Consider the following 20159-nt stretch of genomic DNA (forward strand, 5'->3'; position numbering starts at 1 on the left):
TTAACCAGAGTGACTGTTCTTTTACTCTCGTACAATATGCACTTCTGCTGACCACACAGCAGCACATAGAGAGAGAATGATTCCACATAAAATCCCAAAACAGCTGTAAGTCACAGTAAAAATGTGCTGATATCTCAGGGTTAAGCATTTTGGAGTTGATTTGTTTAAGCTTAATTTTAAATCCAATCACAGTGAAATTATCCCTGATGGGGTTCATTTGCACCATGTGTTAAGTTATCTACTGAGTCAGTGACTGTGACTTTAGGTGCTCCTAAAGGATGCCTAGTGTGTATTCTGCAACAGCATGTATTGCCTTGTTAGGAGATTCACCCTGTTTTTTGTCAGAGGAGATCCAACTTGCCACAGATTTTCAAGAGTTACTGCTGCTCTGTCGTAAAGTAAAATATTTAAGACTGTAGAGTGGAGCAATGAAGACCTTTTTAAAGTATCAGATTTAACTGATTTGGGTTTAATTAACACTGTCAGTTTTGCTGTGTCTTTTACTTGATTATAGAGGTGTAACTTCACCTGCACAACCTGGTTGGAAATCTATTCTCTTGTTGTTCTTGCCAGTAAGGAAAGACAATTATTTTACTGTACAACTCCTCAGTAGCTACTCAGTACTTAAATTAAACTGTAAATTAAATACTTTTCATTTTTACTTGCCAGATAGAGATATAAAATTAAAACATTTGGAATCTGAGACCTTTATTTTTAACTGGTAATAACTGCCCTTGCCCTAAAGTTTGTTAATATCTTTAAAACGATTAATAAATCAAATCAAAATTATTACATTCTATGCTTCAAACTTGTCCCTCATCCACTGAGCTGTGGCGAGCGTTTCCGCATTCACATTATGACCTGGGTCTTCTTTGATTGTTGTTTTTGTCATCTAAAACACAACTGCAGATTTTTTTTTCACCCCATCTGCCTTACAGTATTTGTTTTAGTAAACTGCATTGCATTTCATGTGTCACATGTCTTTAAAACAGAAAGATGATCAAAAACACAATGGCATTGCTTCAGGCCTTAAAGGTTAGAGTACATAAATGTTACATCAGGTCTAAATGGGTTAAGGAAAGACAGAAGTGTTAAAAAAAAAGTTTGCAATTTTGGCAAAAAAGCAGCACTAAAGAATTTTTTCATTAACGGCACACAAAACATTGCAGAGGATTGCTGATTGCAGACTAACCAGTGCTATCATTTGTTAACATCAGCGGTTTTCATTTATGGTTTGATTTATCACTGAGATTATTTTGGCACGTTTCATTTTGTTCTTGATGAGTTCTACTTAATTGTCACTCTTCTCTCCATGTGTCTTCAGGTGATAAATGTCCATCCATTGTATGCATATACATATTATGCGTTTTATTATGTGCTCCTAGTTTTACAGAGGTTTAAATTGTCCTGGCTTCATACAACAAATCTACTGCTGTTGACTGCATCTGTTTGTTTTCATTTATGTAACTCAGTAAGCTGTGAACTGACTTGATCTAAACCTGAATCTCAGTCACTGCCCTGCTGGAAACAGCCAATGCATTCACAACAGTTTATGTAACAACATCTACTCTCCCCATGTTGTTGTGAGGTAATAACAGCAGTGAACCCTTTGTAATTACTCCCAGTCCTTTATCTCCATAATCAATTAGAAGCATTGTCATTCTCTTGTGTTCAAAAAGTTTTGCCTGCATAGTGATTGTGTGCAGAAGTGTGTTTTGACTTAAAAATCCATAAGATAACACCTCGCCTCTCCAGCCAGGGCTCTGTTTGGTGATCACTCACCAAAAATGAGAATGAAATGAAGGGATATTTACTTTTCTTCCACCAAAAGCTTTCATAGCTCAATTGCTTGTTTTCAGTAGCTTGTTTTTATCTTTCAATTGGTGGGATTGGCTGTTGGGTTTGGAGTAGCTCTGGAGCAGCTCTGTGAGTGTTGTTTCTGCCCTGGATATACACAGAGCTGGCAGTGAAAGCAGTAAGGGAACACAGAGAGAGAAATGGAGGGGTCATCGGTAAATCTCTGACAGCGGCTTATCTAATAATGTTCAAGTTTGGCCTTTTACTCATGACCAGACCTGCCCACAGAATAGACTGGGCCCTTGAAAACCCCAGAGAATGTTGTTGATGAATGTTTATTGATGATGTCAGTGTATGTGTGTTGAATCAATAGCATTTGTGCTAGCATCCTGGCTAACAATTCCTTTATTTTGGAGCTGAATAATATGTCAGTCTATTATTGGGTTCTGATGTTCCAATTCATCATTCATGCTCATCTGCCACTTTTTTGCCAATTTAACACATTTTTGCTGTTTTTTCTTCCACTTTTATCCAAGTTTGGCCACTTAGTTTTCAACCTCTAACCCATTTTGCTGCCTTCTGCCATTACTAGCCACTTTTTTGCCACTTTAACCCATTTTTGTTGCTTTTTTTCCCTTTTGACCCATTTTGTTGCTTTTTGCCATTATAAGCCATGTTTTTGCCACTTTTAATCAATTTTTGCATCTTTTTGCCCATTTGTGGCGATACTTTTTGTCATTTTAACCCATTGCTGATCGTTTATACCCTCATTTACCACTTCTGTATGCCACTGTAACCCTTTTTTTCTGCCTTTTGCTCCTTATTTACCACTTCTTACCCATTTTGCTGATTTTGGCCTTATTTGCCACTCTACTTCTCAACCATTTTTTGCAACTGTTACTGTCATTTATACCTAATTTTGATGCTTTACACCCATTCTTGCCTCTCTTTTTAATTTTTGACCCTTTTTTTTTTTGCTACTTCTTGCACTCTTTTGCTATTTTTTGGCTACTTCTAACCCATTGTTGCCAATTCTTTTTGTTACTTTAAAACAATTTTGGGCTGCTTTTTGTCTTTACTTGCCACTTTTTAGCTAATTTCTACTATAAACCCATTTTTGCCACTTCCTTTTTCAATGTAAAACCATTTTTGCTGTTTTTGCCCTTATTTACCAGTTCATTTTGTCACATTAAACAATATTTGCTGCCTTTCACCTATTTTTGCCACTTTTAACCCATGGTTGCTGCTTCTTGCACCCATTTATGCAACTTGTTTTTGCTACTTCTTACCCTATTTTGCCACATTTTGTCTTTTTTTCACAAACATTGTATTCCTTTCCATTAAAGTTGTCTTCTTTATTTTCTGGCATTCTGATATTTGTGCACATCATGGCGTTGCTTTCTGAAGTCTAACATTTCTTTTCTAATCATGTTAATCAGTGTATGCATCCAAAATGTTAACATTAGCCTACCTATTAAAATGTTATTCTATTATAAGAAAAGGGGTTTACATTTTGTAGAAGACTATTTCACTACGGCACAAATCAATAAAATCCATTTTAACGTTTTGTTGCTTTGATAAGAGTATTTAATTTTCAGGTCAAAAGTAAGTTATGGTTTTCACAGATTAACTTTATAATGAACCATGATTTGGCTGACTTACATGGGACCCCAGTTTGGCTGGGCCCTAGAGCTGTCCCTTCATAGGTGGCATTAGTCAATACTAAAGCAGGCATAACTAGTAATAAATGTGGGTTATATGAGCGTCATTTTCAAATGGATATTGGGGTCTCATGGTTCTTTGGACTGGATCATGGTTCAATAGAGGGTATCATGGTTCTGTAGTGGGGATCATGGTTCTTCAGTGGGTATTCTGTAGTGGGTATCATGGTTCTGCATTGATCATGGTTCTGAATGAGGTATTCTGTACTGTGGATCATGGTTCTGTAGTGGGCATTCTGTAATGTGGATCATGGTTTTGCAGTGGATATTCTGTAGTGTGGATCATTGGTCTGTAGTGGGTATTCTGCACTGTGGATCATGGTTCTGTAGTGTTGATCATGGTTCTGTAGTGTTGATCATGGTTCTGTAGTGTTGATCATGGTTCTGTAGTGTTGATCATGGTTCTGTGGTGTTGATCATGGTTCTGTAGTGTTGATCATGGTTCTGTGGTGTTGATCATGGTTCTGTGGTATTGATCATGGTTCTGTAGTGTTGATCATGGTTCTGTAGTGTTGATCATGGTTCTGTAGTGTTGATCATGGTTCTGTGGTATTGATCATGGTTCTGTAGTGTTGATCATGGTTCTGTAGTGTTGATCATGGTTCTGTGGTATTGATCATGGTTCTGTAGTGTTGATCATGGTTCTGTGGTATTGATCATGGTTCTGTAGTGTTGATCATGGTTCTGTCGTGTGGATCATGGTTCTGTGGTGTTGATCATGGTTCTGTAGTGTTGATCATGGTTCTGTGGTATTGATCATGGTTCTGTAGTGTTGATCATGGTTCTGTGGTGTTGATCATGGTTCTGTGGTATTGATCATGGTTCTGTAGTGTTGATCATGGTTCTGTGGTATTGATCATGGTTCTGTAGTGTTGATCATGGTTCTGTAGTGTTGATCATGGTTCTGTAGTGTTGATCATGGTTCTGTGGTATTGATCATGGTTCTGTAGTGTTGATCATGGTTCTGTAGTATTGATCATGGTTCTGTGGTATTGATCATGGTTCTGTAGTGTTGATCATGGTTCTGTAGTGTTGATCATGGTTCTGTCATGTGGATCATGGTTCTGTGGTATTGATCATGGTTCTGTCGTGTGGATCATGGTTCTGTAGTGTGGATCATGGTTCTGTGGTATTGATCATGGTTCTGTAGTGTTGATCATGGTTCTGTAGTGCGGATTATGGTTCTGTGGTGTTGATCATGGTTCTGTGGTATTGATCATGGTTCTGTAGTGTTGATCATGGTTCTGTAGTGTTGATCATGGTTCTGTGGTATTGATCATGGTTCTGTAGTGTTGATCATGGTTCTGTGGTATTGATCATGGTTCTGTCGTGTGGATCATGGTTCTGTAGTGTTGATCATGGTTCTGTAGTGTTGATCATGGTTCTGTAGTGTTGATCATGGTTCTGTAGTGTGGATCATGGTTCTGTGGTGTTGATCATGGTTCTGTGGTATTGATCATGGTTCTGTAGTGTTGATCATGGTTCTGTAGTGTTGATCATGGTTCTGTAGTGTTGATCATGGTTCTGTAGTGTTGATCATGGTTCTGTGGTGTTGATCATGGTTCTGTCGTGTGGATCATGGTTCTGTAGTGTGGATCATGGTTCTGTAGTGTTGATCATGGTTCTGTGGTATTGATCATGGTTCTGTAGTGTTGATCATGGTTCTGTAGTGTGGATCATGGTTCTGTGGTGTGGATCATGGTTCTGTGGTGTTGATCATGGTTCTGTAGTGTTGATCATGGTTCTGTGGTATTGATCATGGTTCTGTGGTATTGATCATGGTTCTGTGGTGTTGATCATGGTTCTGTAGTGTTGATCATGGTTCTGTCGTGTGGATCATGGTTCTGTAGTGTGGATCATGGTTCTGTGGTATTGATCATGGTTCTGTGGTGTTGATCATGGTTCTGTGGTATTGATCATGGTTCTGTAGTGTTGATCATGGTTCTGTAGTGTTGATCATGGTTCTGTAGTGTTGATCATGGTTCTGTAGTGTTGATCATGGTTCTGTGGTGTTGATCATGGTTCTGTGGTATTGATCATGGTTCTGTAGTGTGGATCATGGTTCTGTCGTGTGGATCATGGTTCTGTGGTATTGATCATGGTTCTGTCGTGTGGATCATGGTTCTGTAGTGTGGATCATGGTTCTGTAGTGTTGATCATGGTTCTGTAGTGTGGATCATGGTTCTGTAGTGTGGATCATGGTTCTGTGGTATTGATCATGGTTCTGTGGTGTTGATCATGGTTCTGTGGTGTTGATCATGGTTCTGTGGTGTTGATCATGGTTCTGTGGTGTTGATCATGGTTCTGTAGTGTTGATCATGGTTCTGTAGTGTGCATCATGGTTCTGTAGTGTGGATCGTGGTTCTGTGGTATTGATCGTGGTTCTGTGGTGTGGATCGTGGTTCTGTGGTGTGGATCGTGGTTCTGTGGTGTTGATCGTGGTTCTGTGGTGTGGATCGTGGTTCTGTAGTGTGGATCGTGGTTTTGTAGTGTGGATCAAGGTTTTGTAGTGTGGATCATGGTTCTGTAGTGTGGATCATGGTTCTGTAGTGTTGATCATGGTTCTGTAGTGTGGATCATGGTTTTGTAGTTGGTATTCTATAGTGTGTTGATCATTGCTCCGTGGTATAATAAAATATCCTTTCAGGTTTTGTCCCACTGCCCCTTCGCCAATGACGTCACTGCTGCCCTGCCTTATAAAGCTGTCAACGCCTTCCTCTCACCTGGACTGACACACACGACCAAAACACCAGAGCAGGACACACAGGGGCTGCTATTGTCCAGAGAAGGCATCCGTCACTGCTCAAACTCGTCTCTTGAGGGCATTTTCCCCAAATGAATGTTTTATTTTTCAAAAGAAGATAAACAACGTTTCTTTTATGAATCTAGCAAGTTATTCTTACTTCTCTGGCATGTGCAACATGACCGCAGAGACACAGCACTCGCCCGCAGAGGCCAGTCCTGTCGTCATGTCTCCTAATGTGAGCCTGGACTCTCCGCTGCCTCCGCCGCCTCTCATGCTGCAGGCCCGGTCTAAGGACAACATCCTGATCAAGTCTGAGCCCCGGGGGAGCAGTCCTAATGCCGAGGATGGAGCCGCTCTGGGGCAGACCGAGGAACACCTGCCCACCGGGGGGAGCCGGCGGAGGAAGAGGCCCGTGCAGAGGGGTAAACCTCCCTACAGCTACATCGCCCTCATCGCCATGGCCATCGCCAACTCCCCTGAGAGGAAACTCACCTTGGGTGGGATTTACAAGTTCATCATGGAGCGTTTTCCTTTCTACAGGGAGAACTCAAAGAAGTGGCAAAACTCCATCCGCCACAACCTCACCCTCAATGATTGCTTTGTGAAGATCCCGCGTGAGCCCGGTAGACCCGGGAAAGGGAACTACTGGACGTTAGACCCGGCGGCTGAGGACATGTTTGATAACGGGAGCTTCCTGAGGAGGAGGAAGAGGTTCAAGCGCACAGATGTGAGCACCTACCCTGGATACATGCAGAGCTCCAGCGCCTTCACGCCGACCCCCATGGGGAGGCCTACATACCCCAACACACTGTACGCGGGGATAGGCTCCGGGTACGGGTCCCAGCTGACTGCCACTTCCCCGCATCCCGCCATGCTCCATCACTACCAGACATCCGGACAGGCCCAGCCGCGCATGTTCAGCATCGACAACATCATCAGCCAACAAACGGTGGTGCAAGGCGGAGACATAAACTCTCAAGCCCTGGGGCTCCACGGTGGAGCTGACCTCGGAACCATGACCTCCAGCTGCTCCGTCACAGGCACCGACCCCTCCGCGTGCTTCCAGACCCAGACTGTCAATCCCACAGCGAACATGTTGGGCAGAAACCCCGGGAACCTTTCGTCAAACTTAGGAGGAGCGTACCCATACTCCTCTCCGGCTTCCCCTCCGACTTTACCCGCCATGACCCAGTCCGGGTTCTCTCCCGGGAGCTCGCAGGTGTACTGCACCGGGAACAGGCTGCCTCTGCCGGCCTTGCGCCCGGGCTCGTGCGCCGATCACACGGAGCAGCTGCTGGGTCTCTCCGGGCCCATGAACTCCTACAACAACAGTTACATGAGACAGGCCAACTTTGCGTCTGGGTTAGAGCGCTACATGTGAGACTTTATGAGCCTGTAAAATCATGATTGATTAGAGGATACCTAATATTCCCACAAAGGGAATATTCCCTCCAAGAGTAGGTCTGATATTGTCAAGACAGTCCTTTTTTCTCATACTTTGGCCCAATGTAATATCATTAAAAACACATTTAAAAGACTATTCCTGAATTCCAGTAGGGTAATAAAACTGGTGAGTAAGGCCTATTTAACATCAGATAGACACCCTATAATTCAAAAGTGCCGAGCCTTTAAAACATTCCTTCTTTTTTTTTTTTTTTTTTTTGAAAGCCATTTAGATCCGCGTGACACATTCCATTCCTGTTTCTCATTTCGTTATTTTTCCGTGTGTTAGTTTGTTTTCAAATTTACATGTATTTGGTCTATTATGTGAGTATCTTCATGTAAATAGTTAGTTGATGTACTTAAACTCTATTAAAGTAAAGGCATGTTGACGACAGAAAAATAAATTCATTTTGCAGTAAAATAACTTTGGTCTTTATTTTTTTTAATCTATCAGAGAAAATCATTGTCTTTGGATGTAAAACAGCACTCAAAGCTTCATACACATAGGAATGCATTAGAAGTTTCAGCTACAGCTCTTTAATTTCAGACACTGAAAAAAACAGTTACATTCTGTGATAAATAAAATTAGGGACGGTTTTATGACAGCCTTTTTATGAAACAAACTAGAGCATTTCATGTTTATTCAGGCCACTCTCTTTCTGGTGAAGGACCTCATGGAAATGTTTCATCTTTGTTAGGGTAAACTTGAAATCAATATTTTAAGACACAATGTGCATTTATGTAAAATATACTACATATCCCTTAGAAACAAGGATGACCTAAAATCTGTGTTTTTAAAAAAATATTTTAACTCTTACCTGGTGTTGAGACCATTTTTTTTGTGGGTCATTTTAACCCATTTTCATTATTTTGACTGTGTTAATGCTCACTACATTTTTTAAGTCAAGTTTTTTCCAATAGAATATTTAATTTCTAATATGAGAGCCCGTAACAGGTAAAGGTACAGTTTTGTACACACTCAGAGTGTTGAAACACATTAAAACAACATTTTTTTTTTTTTACTCGCCAGCCGTCACAGTGAGACTCAAAATATGCATTTTATGAAGTTCTAGAGTCACGGCTTCACATTTGCAGTTTTCCCTGTTTGTCACTAAATACCAGCTATTTTTTTGAATTCTTCATGAGGGGAAATCACATGCTTTTCCTTGGTTTCAGATAGTGTTACTGTTTCAACAATTTATTAAAATCTTACAATTAAAAAAATGTAATTCTTGCAAAAAAAGATTTTTTGGTGCAAAGTATTTTATTGCCATTTGTGTATGGCATCCATTTGACAAATAAGAAATATCTTGAAATTAAACATCTGAATAAACAATAATTTGCACAAATCAAAGTTGTTGCTCATCTTTTACATATTTAAGTTGTGATAATTCCCTTCTAGGAAATTTAATGTGCATGCAGTAATTAAAAAAAAAATTACATTACAAACTTCAGTATTTTTTTTGCACTTAAGCTGGCATTAAAAGGGTTAAATACCTAAATATGATCAATTTTAAATGATCGTTTCTTTACTGTGTGGTGTCCACTTTAGGTCACAAGGACCCTGAGTGTAACAATTTCATGATATTTTTAAGAAAAGAAAGGACAAGACAAGACTACAACTAATTATTATAATAATAAACCTTACAAATCAAATTTGTTGCTCATTATTGACTTATTCCAGACTGTGATAATCCCTTTCAAGGAAATCCAATTTGCATGTGGTAAGAGAAGATATTTCATTTTTGTGGGGTTTTTAATAAAAAAAAAAAATCAGGTGATTTTGCACTTTAACAGGCACTGAAAGGGTTAAATTACTGAAAAATAATCAATATATCCATAATCAGGTTGGATCTTGATTGAAAATTTAATTGAAATGAAGTTCAGAAAGATATGAATGTGCAGTGTATTATTTTGATGTTATTAATGTTTGCTGCCATCTTTGGTCATGAACATCCTGAGTTCAATCATTTCTTTAAACCATCTGAGGGCTAAAACATAACGGATAAAGATTTTAAAAGAATGAAAAATCGCCACAAACCACAGTAAAGGATGATAAATAAAACCCTAATGGAGCTGGTCACCGCAGTCACAGCACAAATAAAGCATGGGTAAAAGTAAATGTTCACATTTTACCACAGCCAGTGTAAAATCTGCACCAAATGTCCTCCAAAGAAAATGATAAGAGATTTCCCTTTAAATGCACATTCCCTTTTATAGTTTGAATTCTCTTTTACATTTCAGCATCTGAACAAAAGTAATCTCTGACAGGGTCGACCTGATGGATTAACAGACAACATTCTTTTTCCGCACAATAAATCCCTCTCTGTTGATGTGCGTTCCCTCTTATTCAGAGTGTGTTCATTCACTTCACTTGTACTCTTCCCATGGGATCACTGAATGAAGCTCTTTACTATTACATGTATTATATTTTGGTTTACTTTACTTTGGTTTACCTTCAGAATTTTAAACAGAATGAGTGATTCACTGATCTTTTCGGAGCGCTTTAACTGTCTTTGAGTATCAATAATCTGCTGATTGTTGAGCTGTCATCATGATCAATAATCTTGTGTTTGAAATTTGTATCTGATATTCCCTGCTAGTTTAAAAAAAATACAAACTACTTAACATGAATTGATTATCAGCAAGTTAACATTAAAAGTAGATCAAAATATGGCTGACAATTTAAAACTGTGAGCAGCTTATCATTATTGTGGAATTTTTATCTCTGGCAAACATTTAAAAATGTAGAAAGCTTCACCGTTAGCCCTGGCGACTGCAGCTGTTTGCTTTTGTAACTACTCTGGGACAATTTTCATCATGGATGGATAATTCAGCAGCAGTGCCAGAGAATTCCTGCTGGTGTTCATGAAATCATGTGGTCCAAAAGACACAACTCACAACAGCAATTCAACAGACAAGCAGAGAAATCAAGGAAGTAAAATCTCTGTTTCTGGTGTGTTTTCAAATATTCACAGTTATAAAGGTGGGTTTAATTTAGGCAAAAAAGTAGAAATGACACAACAGTTGCTGACCAAAGCTAGAGGATTACTTGTGCCAGTATCAGTACTCAACAGTCTGATTTACTGAATCTGCTTCCACAGCAGTCAAAATACTGATGGATCAGAGAGGCAGGAGCATGTTTGGGTCAAATTGTTGAGTGTGTCTGGCAGCGGCAACGGCTCCTTTTACCTCTAGGAGAAATGGTACTTTAACCCAGGGCTGCCCACAGAATAGACTGGGCCCCTGAGAAACTCAGAGTGGGCCTACCCAGATGTGATTTATTGATACAGAAAAGCATGTGTGCTGGATCAGTAGCATTGGTGCTACCACCCTGGCTAACAGTTACTTCATTTTGGAGCCAAAAGTGTTTCAAGCTATTACTGGGTTCTGATGTTCAAATTCATTATTCATGCAACATTTGAGCCTCTTTTCATCACTCCTATTTTGCCACGTTTGTTTCCACATTAAAACAATTTTTGACACTTTCAGCATATTTTTGCTACTTTAAACTCCTCCCATCACTTTAGCTACACGTGTGTTCCCTTTAAACTATTATTTTAAACTTTTTAACTGCTTTTCACCATTTTACCACCCATTTTTGCCACTTAGAGGCAATTTTTGGCCCTCTTAACCCATTTTTGCCACTTTTTAACCGCCGTTCACCATTTCTAGTGCACATTCATCATGGAGCATTTTGCTTTCTAGATGGGAAAACTCAAAGAAGTGGCAAACCTCCATCTGCCACAACCTCACCCTCAATGATTGCTTTGTGAAGATCCTAAGCTGACACTTTTTTCCTTTCTCAACCCATATTTACTGCTTTATCCCTTTTTGGATCTTTTAACCTATTGTTTTTAATGAATTTTTGCCTCTCTTACCTCTTTTCACCTCTTATATACAACAGATTTTGAATCTTATAACTCAATTTTGCCACTTTTAATTGCTTTCCACCCATATTTACCCCTTTTGGTCAGTTTTTTTTACACTTTTTGCCTCTATTCTGCAATTATTTAATAAATTTTCCCTTAAGTTCTTTCACTTCCCTGTATTTTATTCACAAGCATCCAGACGTTTGTGCATAAAACTATAAAGTCAGAGATTTATTTTCCAATGGTTTAGTTCAACATGCCCATCCACATCGTTAACATTACAAATAAAAAGGTTGTAAAATGGGTTTAAAATTTTGAAAATACTATATTGTGCTACAGCATTTATTATTAAAAGACATTTTTGTTGGTTTGATAAGAGCCGTTATTATTTAGGTTAAATGTAATATGGTAATCACAGCTTAACCTTACAATGGATCTTTTATATATGAGTAAACTGACTCAGAGAGAGACCTGCTCAGAACCACACATATCTCTTTGGAATCCCAACAAGTGAGTTTTTTAGTAGTTGTCTAGACGACACCAGTTTGGTGATTTTATACTTTGTTATTGTATTTTACTCACCTGTCAGCAGAAGTCCTGCTGTTTTTTTTGACTCTTAATAGTCTTATTCCATGTTTTGTTTTGTTTTTTAACACAAAACATCAAATCAGATTCCTTGCATATGTTATACTTGGCAAAAACTCAATTCAGATCCTGATCTACAGAACTTGGAGAGGTTAAATGTTTTCCACCACTAGATGGCAGCAAAAGCAAACTGTTGACCCTGTTTGATTTGAGGGTTTGTTGTGATGAAGATTCATTACAGTAATTCTGCTCAACAGGCAGCAGATTAAGTATGCTTTAAGTAATTTCTGTATTTAAATTGTATCAAAAATATGAATATTCAAAATGTATTTAACCCTTGCATAGTGGTCACTACAGTGGACAGCTATTCAAAAGCTGTTTTCTTCTATATGCATGAGTCTTGATGTCAAAGTGCTCAAGAGTACCTTGATGCAGACAAGATGGCTGACATACATCCAATCTATACCGGAAGTCTCAACCGGAAGTCCGTACGTCTAAAGTCAGGCTTAAGCATTAAAACCCAAGTGGTTAGGTTCAGGGAAAGGCAGTGGGGAAGGTGATATATTTGAGATCCAGCACCAAGGGTTAGGCTTAGGCATGAAAAAGACTGACCAACACTGGCAGCTGGGTCCAACACGAAGAAGAAACTTCCACTTGGGACTTCCGGCATGGATTGGATGTATAGCGACGCCCATGTCAGCTATCTTGACTGCAGTAGGGTCCCTCTCCAAGGCTGCGCATCAGCCGCTTCAATGGACACCAGTGTGTCATCCTATACACTGCCACTGTCTGGCCAGCCCTTATGAGTGCAACAAAAAATTCCTAAAACCAAGATGGCCGACAGAATGCCAGAAGTGCAGAGCAGTGAAGGAATAGGCGTCCATTCCTTCTATTCTGAGAGAAACTTGCAGGTAAAAAACAAAATATGGGGACATCATGAAACACCTAAGGAGCAATATGTTTGTTGAAGTTTCCAAGTATTGATTTTGTGTTGGGAGGAAACTGTGATTGATCATCTGTCCACTAAATTGGACATCATGCATTGCTGGCCATATTTTAACTCCAATCCACACTATTACTGCGACTTTGTTGTTTTTGAAAATACTTCATCTGTAGAAACATCTTTGGCTGTGAATCAATTAATTTGTTATTAGAATGTAAATTTGGTTTTTTTTAGAATGTACCAATATTTTGTGCAAATTAGTTCCATCATGAGAGTAACGATTCATGTCTTTATGTTCTGTAGAGGTCAGATGCAGAGCGTGATAGAAAGGCCTACAGGATAGTTGAGCACATACCCTCTGAGTCAAGTGAGGATGATGAGTTTTAACAAGTCAGATGACAGATTTTGACTTACTTTTCTCATTTATCAAAATGGATCTATCTGATGTCTTTTGAAAGGTGAAGACTTTTATATAAACCCTCTTATTCCTGACAAGCAAATTCTGGAAATTTCTAGGTATACCATCAGGTATATCAAGAAGACAGCAGAAGCTCAGGTGATCAGCATCAGCTAATCAGGCCATACATGACTAAAGCACATGAATAAAGTCTCCTGTCATATACAGTGTTTCTCAACCATTTCACCATGTCATTTTCCAGCTGCATGCTGCTTCAGCCTGGACTTGGACATGACCTTGTAATGACAAGTCAGGTCTATTGTCATAAATGACCTTGCGATGAAACCATTTTGTAAGAAATGTTGACTGAAAAAATATACTGTTCAACAGGGTGAGGTAGGAAAGGCTAAAGAGTCAAGAGGAAGGAGCTGAATGAGGGATGGAGGGAGGGATTGGAGGAGGAGGGTTCAACGTTCAACGTTTTTGCGTTGCATCTAACAGTACTAGAATAAGTTCAAATATGTGAACACATTAGTTAAACATGAAAACATGAAGCATTTCACAGTGTTCACATTATGACTCATTTTATTCATTGTTTTGTTAAAAACATATTTCATTAGTTGAAAGCTCAAACGCATGTTGTCCACCCGAGTGGACATGTCAAAAGCTCCTTGAAAAATATATGTTTAAAAAAATGAAGTTTGGTTCTTTTTTTCATGCCTGAAGAGTAATAAAAACACTTAGGAAAAAATCCTGACTGAGGTTGTCATAATTCATGCAAGAAAGGGTTAAGATTGTTAAAGATTTCTGATGGGATGACCTGAAAACTGGGCTATTATCATAAAAACTGCCAAAATGTGTGCAGCCAAGCTTGGTGTGTTGTGTGGTTTTATATCAAATAATTTATCTAAAAATCAATCAAAAGCCAAAAATTTAAAGCATACATTAATATGTACAGCTTTTAAAGTGAGTTGTAGTTTCCCAGGTCTTCATCATTGCATACATGTTGGACCACTGTGTGTCGTCTTAAATTAAGTGTTGTATCATTCTGAAAGTCACTCAAAAAGAAACAAGGATATCAGGACGGTTTGCTCATGTCCACACATCAGATATTGGAGCATACTGAGACCGATGATGGTAAAACTAAACAAAACACAATACTTTCAAGTTAATAGTGGAAGAAAACATCCTCAAACTTCAAATTCACTCCATTCAAGTTTGAAACTCAGCCCCTTTAACTAGCCTGTTGTTTATGCCGTTTCAGGAAAAGTAAAAAAATGTTGTAAAATGACATAAAAATTTGAAACTACAAGATAAAAAGTCTAAGTTATGACTTTTATCTCATAATTCCATTTTTTAAACTTATAATTTGACTTTATAAAAACCTCTTTTGACTTTTTTTGTGTCTCATAATTCTTTTGGCCTTTCTCATAATTACAGTTTAGGATTTTGTTTGCTTAAGAATTTGCTCACTTTCATGTTTCCTTTTTAAAGTGGCGGAAATTGGCTTCAATATTATCAATATGCATCAGCTTTTTACTATGAACTGCTCTGATATCGTTCCACCTTACAACAGCAGGGGGCGCCTTAACACCATAAACTGCAGAAATAAGAAGCCCTCTCCCATTCAGAGACAAAAAGAAACCACAAAAAAGCTGGGAAATGGAAGATCTAGAATATCAAACGGCAAATTTTAATTAAAGGTTCATTTATCTTTAAAAAAATATCCAAAGCGTGATTTTAAAAAAGGGAACGTGATGTATTTTCAGCAGTAATAAGCCTATGTGCAGGATGGATGCTTCAAGTGAAGAGATTTAGATTTTTAAAAGTGTCTTTAAATGTCACTGCTTTACTTTGGGGATTTTTGTGAAATTATTTCTACACTATTTTATTTATGTAGCCTATAGTTTCATTAAATATCTGCGCTAACTGCGGACTTTATTTCAACGAATATAAATCTGACACTGAAAGCAGACTTCATTTAAGGATGAACGAGTGACGGAGTTTTGATTTGTGACAAACCCAATCACTACAGAGAACAATATCGGAACAATTTAAGGGATGCATGAATGCACAGAATAAACCATCTCCCCCCAAGTGGACAACAGCGCCAGGCCACAGTGGAAACTGAGAAAAGGAAAATGTGAAATAATTTCAGAGCAAAAGCTGCTGATGCGCCATTGGTGCGTCAGGCAGCTCTGTGCGCCTGTTTGTCACGTTAAAGGATCAGAGAGGGACAGGGTCAGAGAGGTGGACGGCACAGATGACCTTCAGCAGGACATTTAACAAGAACATGCACTATATTTAACGGCTTTTCTCATCAGTATACGGGGAAGAGCCAGCAAATACACGTGCACGCGGTGGAAATAAAAAAGCGACATTTCACGATCAATAAATAAATACATCAAATAAATATATAAACAAATGAACTTTCAAAATGTAGACCGTGGCTGCTGCTGGGCTCAGAGGTTCTATCGTAAATAGGTCACGATAAACTGCAGTTTCAGTGTGTCTGAAGCTCAGTGAAATCAAGTTCCACCTGCACGCGCACCAATAATAGTCACCTACTCTTCATTCACCCCAGACTCAGGCCAAGTGGAGCAGGTTGCAGCTGATCGCATCCCTCTTTCATTTTAACTGGAGGGGAACTGCGCAGAAGATGCAGATGGAAAGTTCTGGAGAGAGACAAACACTGAGGTGAGGCGTGATCAGAGAGTTGGGCTGCTGGCCAAAAACACAAACGAGAGGAAATTCAATCCGGATAAATCCGCAAACTGATGACAGAACAAATCTGGAAAACAGTTTCTTTCTCAGAACTGATGTCATTTTTCTGATACAACAGGTCGGAAACAATTCATTCAAATGAAATTATTTCCAAATGAAATAAGAGACAATACACCCAAATGAGAACAGATCTGGTTTGATTCACTTTTTTATTTTTGGTCTTTAATCTGGATTATGAGAGCGAACTATGTTTTTTCATTTCTGATTTAACGACTGGTTGCGTCGTTTTAATCAAATGGAACAAATAATAATAATAATAATAATAATAATAATAATAATAATAATCTTTTCCGTTTTGATTAGTTAAGTTTATTTCTAAAGGGCTAAATAAAGACATTCATACACATTTTGTTTACACCTTTAAGACAGTTTTCCCATCATAAATCCTGTCAAATAGGCTATAAAAGAAAAAAGTTGCATCTATTTTAAAACGATCACATATGTGTGCAGAATACATAAATCTCGCTCCAAACGGGGTTTGTAATATTTTGCGAAAGTCTGTGTCTCTGAGTCACGAATAATTGATCACATAAAAAGATAAAAGACGATCTTGCATTGCTGGGTTAAAAAGAAACCTAAATGCTTAATTTTGATTTTACCATCTATTTGCTCTAAATAAGTTTTACAAGATAAAAGACATCTTGTCTTTTCCAGATGCCACTTTAAGAAAAACCCAAGTTCATTAATACGCATTGCAACAACAGAGAGTCTTTATTTTGGTGCTCCTTGTTCACATTATTTTCCATATTTTGACAACAGATGCGTAAATTAATTTTCGCGGAGTAATTTCCCCCAGTTCCTGGTAACAGTGACTCAAAGATCACGTGACCAGCCTGCTCCTATAAATACCTTTTGAAGCTAAGTGGGATAGTGTCAGAGTCTGGCTGGATACCTCCCCAACCCTGTGCGTAAAAGACATTTTGGACACTTGGATACCCAAACGCTGCTTTTTAAGTACACTGCACAGCAAAAAAGTGTTCACACGCGGAAACAATGACATTTTAAGACAATTCAAGCCCAGTTTGGTTTAAATGATTCATCTTTGACTTTCTTTTGACGCGTGAAAACCAGAAGTTTTCTGCTCGGTGAGGACTCTGCACGGACCAGCGTCAGATGACCAGGACTCTCCAGATCCACAGGTCAAGGAGTTCTTCTTTCTCTTTCATTGATTTTAGCCATGTGTGCTTTCAGTAGTTGGAGCTAAAAGTGCAGAACAAGTCTTAGTGTGGTTGTGAGGGGGTGAGGGAGAGTGTGCGCGCGCTCCCGGACCAGAAGAGGAGAAAATCTGGGAGAGAGGAGGAAGAGCAGCGGCGTGTCCAAGGATGACTTTAGGCACGGATATGTCCGACAGCTCTGCATTGTCCGAGGACGTGGACATCGACGTGGTTGGGGGTGATATTTCCGTGGGGAAGGACGGGAAGTACATTCACCACGAGTTTAACTTGGACAATGACTCGGACGATAATTACTCCCAGAACGCGGCCGAGAGGGTTTCCTCCCCCGGGCTCAGCAGCTCCGATTGCCCGTCAGACCAGATGAGCTCCAGCGCAGAGGTGGGCTCCGTGATCGGCGAGAAACCCCGGAAAAGCGCCCTCGTGAAGCCCCCGTACTCTTACATCGCTCTGATCACCATGGCCATCCTGCAGAGCCCCAAGAAGCGCCTGACTCTGAGCGAGATCTGCGAGTTCATCAGCAACAGATTCCCTTACTACCGGGAGAAATTCCCCGCGTGGCAGAACTCCATCCGTCACAATCTTTCCCTGAATGACTGCTTCGTGAAAATCCCACGAGAGCCAGGCAACCCCGGAAAGGGCAACTACTGGACCCTTGACCCGGACTCCGCGGACATGTTCGACAACGGGAGCTTCTTGCGCAGGAGGAAGCGCTTCAAGAGGCACCAAGCGAATGAAATCCTCAGGGACTCCGGTGGCTTTCTGCCCGGCTTTGGATACGGTCCTTATGGATACAACTACGGACTCCAGCTGCAGAACTTCCACGCAGCCCACAACCCGTATCACCCACACCACACAGGTGGTTCTTTCCCCTTCCCTAACGCGCCCTGCACCTTGCCCTCATCCGCCTCTATATTTCCTGCTCCACATCCTCTCCCTGCCCTTTTAGGAGCTGATCTCAGAAAACCCTTCTACCCACAACTAAGCCCGTCTTTACCCCCTCTCAAAGCGGACTCCAGCACCCCGAGCCGGCCTTCTTTCTCCATTGACAATATCATCGGCGCTGCGGCCAACTCCTCCACCTCTTCCTACGGCGCGCAGCCGAGCAGCCAGGCGCAGATCCTGGCCATGTTGACCCCGGCTCTGGCCTCAGCTTCCAACCATTTGAACCTTTCACAGGACAGCATATTAACCCCACAGGGTCAGACTTTTACCAGCAAAACCCCCAACCTGAACACCTGCCCTTTTTAGAAACAATGGCGCTTAAATTGTTTAATTAAAACGCCACTTGTGGCGTCATCCTGTGTGAAGGTAGGCTGGGCATTCTTGGTGAAATAACGAGTTTTTGCTCTCAAATTTCCCTCGAGGAGAAAAAGGTTTATTTATGTTTGTAAATATGTAAAATATTCAGAGACAAAAGCGAAAGAGAGGATCTTTGGCCTGCAGTCTGGCGTGGTGTGGCCTTTACGCGTCAGCGTGAGAGAAAAAAAAGATCCTGAAAGTGTCAGTCAATTTGAAGAATATCTATAATTAAGATTTTTATTATGATTTCTATTGTTTTTATTTTGTGCATCGTGAGAAACTGGCACTGTTGATGTTGACATAGTCTGACAGAGAGGGCAAACTCAGGTTTTTACTTTTAGAAAGCACATGGAGACAAATGAGGGGGGAGTTTCTGACAACAACAAAAAATCCCACTAACCCCCCTCTGTTTGTCTCCTCTTCACGGTGAACTTGTGACAAAAGTATCATTTCATGTTGTCGTTGGACACCTTAGGCTTTGTGGGGGTTTTTGGGTATAAAAGAGCGCATTACCTCTCAACCTTTTTAATTGTTGTTCGTTTCTATTTCACGACTGAATCTGTGAAACATAAAGTCTGTCATGTGTTGCCAGTAGAGGAAGACACTTAAATGTTCAGAGGTCATTTTTTGGTTGTAATGACAAGAATAATAAATGTTTGTGAATTTGAAAAAATATTTAGTATTTATTTTGTGGCATTTAATTTTTTTTTTCATTAGAAAAAGAGTGGAAAAATAGAGAGAGTGGAGTAAATTTCAAGATTCAAATGTGCTTTTTGCAAAACTTGCAAATTATTTTGAAGGAGCTTATTCCTAATGAAAGAGGCCCTGGACGATCAGTTCATTTTCCTCCACATATTAACATGTTTGTGTGTTAATGAGTTATGCCTTCAGATGCAGAGGAAACAACCATGTAAACAAAAAAGAGAGGTATTGAGGCATATCCTCTTAGGGCTTCCATACCTGCTCCTGCAGGATTTCATTTGAAAGACTTTTTTACGATTCCAGCCTTAAAATAGAGCTTTTTCTCAGCGTTTATGGTCAAATTCTAATATTTATTTTGCTTTAAAATAAATTCAGCCTCTCTGGCCAATTAAAATTAAAATTTCTGAAGAAAACAGTCATTCAGGAACGCAGCTAGTTGCGCTTCTTTTAAGGTATATACATGCGTAAATTCGGTACAAATATTTTAAACACGACCTGACGCACATAACAGTTGTGAATATCACGCAACAGTGCGCAACTAACCCTCTTGTGTGGCTCCATCCCTCTTGTAAAGGACCAGTTTTCTAAAGGGCCTCTAAATGAATGGGGGGGACGTGAGCAGGCCTCCGCGCTCTGTAATTGAAAGTGAACAAGGATATCCCCACGCTCTTTTGGGGTTTTCGTTGCTAATTTGT

At 39.7% G+C, this 20159-nt stretch overlaps 2 protein-coding genes across 2 annotated transcripts; both read left to right on the top strand.

Moving 5' to 3' along the window:
- The first annotated feature begins 6397 nt into the window (after positions 1–6397).
- Positions 6398–7645, top strand: foxe3 (forkhead box E3). The gene has a single exon (XM_041792097.1). The coding sequence runs from the start codon at positions 6398–6400 to the stop codon at positions 7643–7645; it is 1248 nt and encodes a 415-aa protein (XP_041648031.1).
- Positions 7646–17185: 9540 nt separating this feature from the next.
- Positions 17186–19372, top strand: foxd2 (forkhead box D2). Its single transcript, XM_041791712.1, has one exon. It carries the CDS (start codon positions 17611–17613, stop codon positions 18709–18711), a length of 1101 nt encoding a protein of 366 aa, XP_041647646.1. The 5' UTR covers positions 17186–17610; the 3' UTR covers positions 18712–19372.
- The last annotated feature ends 787 nt before the right edge of the window (positions 19373–20159 follow it).

This window comes from Cheilinus undulatus, linkage group 7 (assembly GCF_018320785.1).
Source record: "Cheilinus undulatus linkage group 7, ASM1832078v1, whole genome shotgun sequence".
Taxonomy (NCBI): Eukaryota; Metazoa; Chordata; class Actinopteri; order Labriformes; family Labridae; genus Cheilinus; species Cheilinus undulatus.